Raw genomic sequence first — 3,790 nt, 5'->3', positions numbered from 1 at the left:
GAACCCACGACGGCGACGTCTCCACTTGCGTTGCAAGCCGGAGCAACAACAATAGCCCATGCATCAGTGAGACACAATTTGTCCATTTCAGTTTTACTGCCAAATCATGCAGCTAGCAGAAGGCGAATATACTGCATGGCGCTGGATTGCAGTGAAGGAAAGCCTCAGCAAACAATCATTCAAGTGCTTGGTTGGCTAACGACGTCATCTCTCCAATAATTGAGACTTCGCTGGCATCCACACACTGTCCTGAGACTCTTGTCAGATCCACTTGACAATTAACGAAGAGTAAAATGATAGTTACCTGAGGGTTTGTTGCACACTTGCTTTCGTTCTTGGTTTAATTTGAGCATAATCTTTGATTTATTTATTTATTTTTTATCTGGCATTTGGCTGCTCCACGTACGTAACTTGAAGGAGAAGATGTAATTGCGACATTGTTGACTGTAACACCTAAACCACTCCTGTTTTGTCCAGATACTGCATTGTAGATTAGCTGTTACCTGTTACAGAAGACATCAGAGTTTATCTGAATTGTCAAGCAGGGAAGAGACTTCATACTTAGCCAGTGGCCTAAATTAATTACTGGATCCAGATCTCTTTCTTTCCCATTTCGTTGACTTGGACGAAGTTTAGTCGGAAATGATGGCTCTCTTGTCCAGTGTACGTAGTCTGTAATCTTATATGTATCCACATGAAAGTATTATAATCTCAATGATTTGAGAGAGAATCAAAGCACGGAGAGGTGATGAGCTAGGTGCATGTTATAATATTTGCAAGTTCCAGCTCTGCTGCTGTTGCCATGTCCATGTCAACTACAAGATCACATGTCACCAGCTCCCCTCTCACGTTGTTTCTCCATTTTAAATAGGGGGGAAACATAAAGAAGGAATCACGTAGGATCAGCCTCCTGCTAATTAGGCTCTGGTCCTCAGGGCCAGATCGACTGGATTCAATCTTCACGCTTGGTGTTGCATATTTTCAATGCTACAGGAATTATAAGCTACAGGAAGTGAACCCCCACGTCACATTCTGCCACCTGTGCCTCTCTTTGCACCAACCATCTCTGCCTTCTTCCTCGCACATCTACAAAAGCTCACGGCGATCCCACTCTCTCCTCCATTGATTGTGGATTTGTGCAGAGTAATTCGATCTATCGACTGAAGGATGAGAGAGATACTGCACGTGCAAGCAGGGCAGTGCGGGAACCAGATCGGGGGCAAGTTCTGGGAGGTGGTGTCGGACGAACACGGCATCGATCCCAAGGGCAACTACGTGGGGCAGTCGCGGTTGCAACTGGAGCGGGTGAATGTGTACTACAACGAGGCGAGCGGGGGGCGGTACGTGCCGCGAGCGGTGCTCATGGACCTGGAGCCCGGCACCATGGACGCCCTCCGCACCGGCCCCTACGGCCAGCTCTTCCGCCCCGACAACTTCGTCTTCGGCCAGAACGGCGCCGGCAACAATTGGGCCAAGGGGCACTACACTGAGGGCGCCGAGCTGATCGACGCCGTCCTCGACGTCGTGCGCAAGGAGGCCGAGAACTGCGATTGCCTTCAAGGTACGCGCGAGTTCTTCCTTCACACCTCCCCAAATCCCTCAATAAAGGAGCAATCAATCGATCGATTTGATCGTGCGCGCAGGGTTTCAAATCTGCCACTCTCTGGGAGGCGGCACAGGGTCGGGCATGGGGACGCTTCTGATTTCCAAAATAAGGGAGGAGTACCCGGACCGAATGATGCTGACCTTCTCGGTGTTCCCCTCGCCCAAGGTCTCCGACACGGTGGTGGAGCCGTACAACGCGACGCTGTCGGTGCACCAGCTGGTGGAGAACGCCGATGAGTGCATGGTGCTCGACAACGAGGCCCTCTACGATATCTGCTTCCGCACCCTCAAGCTCACCAATCCAAGCTGTGAGTATCTCAATGTGATAATTAATTACTAATTAATTTTGATCGATTAATTCAGGATTGATCCATTGATTTGTGCATATACAGTTGGTGATTTGAACCATCTGATATCGACGACGATGAGCGGAGTGACGTGCTGCCTGCGGTTCCCGGGGCAGCTGAACTCCGACCTGCGGAAGCTGGCGGTGAACTTGATCCCGTTCCCGAGGCTCCACTTCTTCATGGTGGGATTCACCCCGCTGACGTCACGCGGGTCGCAGCAGTACCGCGCGCTGACCATCCCGGAGTTGACGCAGCAGATGTGGGACTCCAAGAACATGATGTGCGCTGCCGACCCGCGGCACGGCCGCTACCTGACGGCGTCCGCCATGTACCGCGGGAAGATGAGCACCAAGGAGGTGGACGAGCAGATGATCGCTGTGCAGAACAAGAACTCGTCCTACTTCGTGGAGTGGATCCCGAACAACGTGAAGTCGAGCGTGTGCGACATCCCGCCCACTGGGCTCTCCATGTCGGCTACCTTCATGGGCAACTCCACGTCCATCCAGGAGATGTTCAGGCGCGTGTCGGAGCAGTTTACCGTCATGTTCCGTCGCAAGGCTTTCTTGCACTGGTACACCGGCGAGGGTATGGATGAGATGGAGTTCACCGAGGCGGAGAGCAACATGAACGACCTCGTGTCGGAGTACCAACAGTACCAAGACGCCGTTGCCGACGCAGAGGAAGAAGAAGAAGCCTACGCGGAAGAAGACAACTAATTAAGTGGCGATATCATCTACACATATACAAGCATGAATGCATATATCAATGGAATGTTTTCTTTCTGCGATCGATCGAGTTCGAAATGTGTGATCGATCAGTGCTGTGGTTGATTGTTCTGTTCTTCTCTTGTCGATTTCTACACCTACGTTCAATAATTCCTTGTCATGAATATTTGAGTGTAATTCATAGGTTTATGCAGATTAAGAATGAGATATTTGGTTGTTCGATTGAAAGATCTATATATTTATTACCTCAATTATTTTGTTCGCTTGACTAATCTTGAAGTAGATTTGAAGTATACATACTCATAATTAATATTCCCACCAATTCTTTTTACCCCAATTTTTTGATGGGACGGACGCTATAATATTTTCAATTTTTATATTTTTAAAAAATTAATTATGATATTTATATTACTAGATATAAGTTCTTTTTTCAAGGAAAATAATTGATGGGCCAGATTTAAATTCAAAATATCATGTGGTAACATTCAACTGCTTGACTTAACAATTACATGACTCAAAAGAGAATAAAAGTTATAATAATGGAAACAAAATTAATGTGCTTGATGTGCATTGTATTGGGATGACGAGGTTCCATGTTACTTGCAAGAGAGCTGATACGGGATATAATACGCAGATCCTAAAATGGTGTGGAGGTTAAAACTAAAATAGTATAGCAGTCAAACTTAAGGAAAGGAAGTATTTTCCATCTGATTTTATTATTCATCCAACGCTAAGGTTTGCAGTGCCAATCCAACCGGATTATAAGTCGTTCAGAAGAGGGCTAACCGGCCCTTAAGTCGGTCGGACATAGGATGTTTAGTGCTTTACTCTTGAACTGGGAAGCTAACATGTCTGGTCATTCAATAGCCGATCAAGTTTAGAGGATGTCCGACCACACCTCACAATCGATCGACCATAGGTTCGATTGAGGTAAAGGTCAAACTCCCTACTCTCTAGGAGTCTCTCTGTGTACACCCGTTAGACTCTACTACTGGTTAACCCTAGGGGTTTTTGCAAGGGATAGAAGGCCTCCATGCGTATTCGACTGATAATATGGTTGGACGGACTCATACAGGTCAAATGTATTCGTCTCTTATGCGCACAGATGTTAAG

The 3,790-nt window shown here is 47.3% G+C and overlaps 1 protein-coding gene across 1 annotated transcript; it reads left to right on the top strand.

Moving 5' to 3' along the window:
• The first annotated feature begins 893 nt into the window (after nt 1-893).
• On the top strand, nt 894-2,905 carry LOC122056471 (tubulin beta-7 chain-like). The gene is made up of 3 exons (XM_042618442.1): nt 894-1,561; nt 1,644-1,913; nt 1,998-2,905. Exons 1-3 carry the CDS (start codon nt 1,168-1,170, stop codon nt 2,666-2,668), a joined length of 1,335 nt encoding a protein of 444 aa, XP_042474376.1. The 5' UTR covers nt 894-1,167; the 3' UTR covers nt 2,669-2,905.
• Nucleotides 2,906-3,790: the final 885 nt, after the last annotated feature.

The sequence above is a fragment of the Zingiber officinale genome, chromosome 3B (genome assembly GCF_018446385.1).
Source record: "Zingiber officinale cultivar Zhangliang chromosome 3B, Zo_v1.1, whole genome shotgun sequence".
Classification (NCBI taxonomy): Eukaryota; Viridiplantae; Streptophyta; class Magnoliopsida; order Zingiberales; family Zingiberaceae; genus Zingiber; species Zingiber officinale.
This window is presented reverse-complemented; position numbering and strand designations above follow the sequence as displayed.

What these genes read in the sequence shown, in the direction of transcription:
- LOC122056471 (XM_042618442.1), top strand. Translation starts at nt 1,168, where the DNA reads ATGAGAGAGATACTGCACGTGCAAGCAGGGCAGTGCGGGAACCAGATC. An exon ending in GAACTGCGATTGCCTTCAAG is followed by an intron (nt 1,562 to 1,643) that starts GTACGCGCGAGT and finishes TCGTGCGCGCAG; the next exon opens with GGTTTCAAATCTGCCACTCT. An exon ending in CAAGCTCACCAATCCAAGCT is followed by an intron (nt 1,914 to 1,997) that starts GTGAGTATCTCA and finishes GTGCATATACAG; the next exon opens with TTGGTGATTTGAACCATCTG.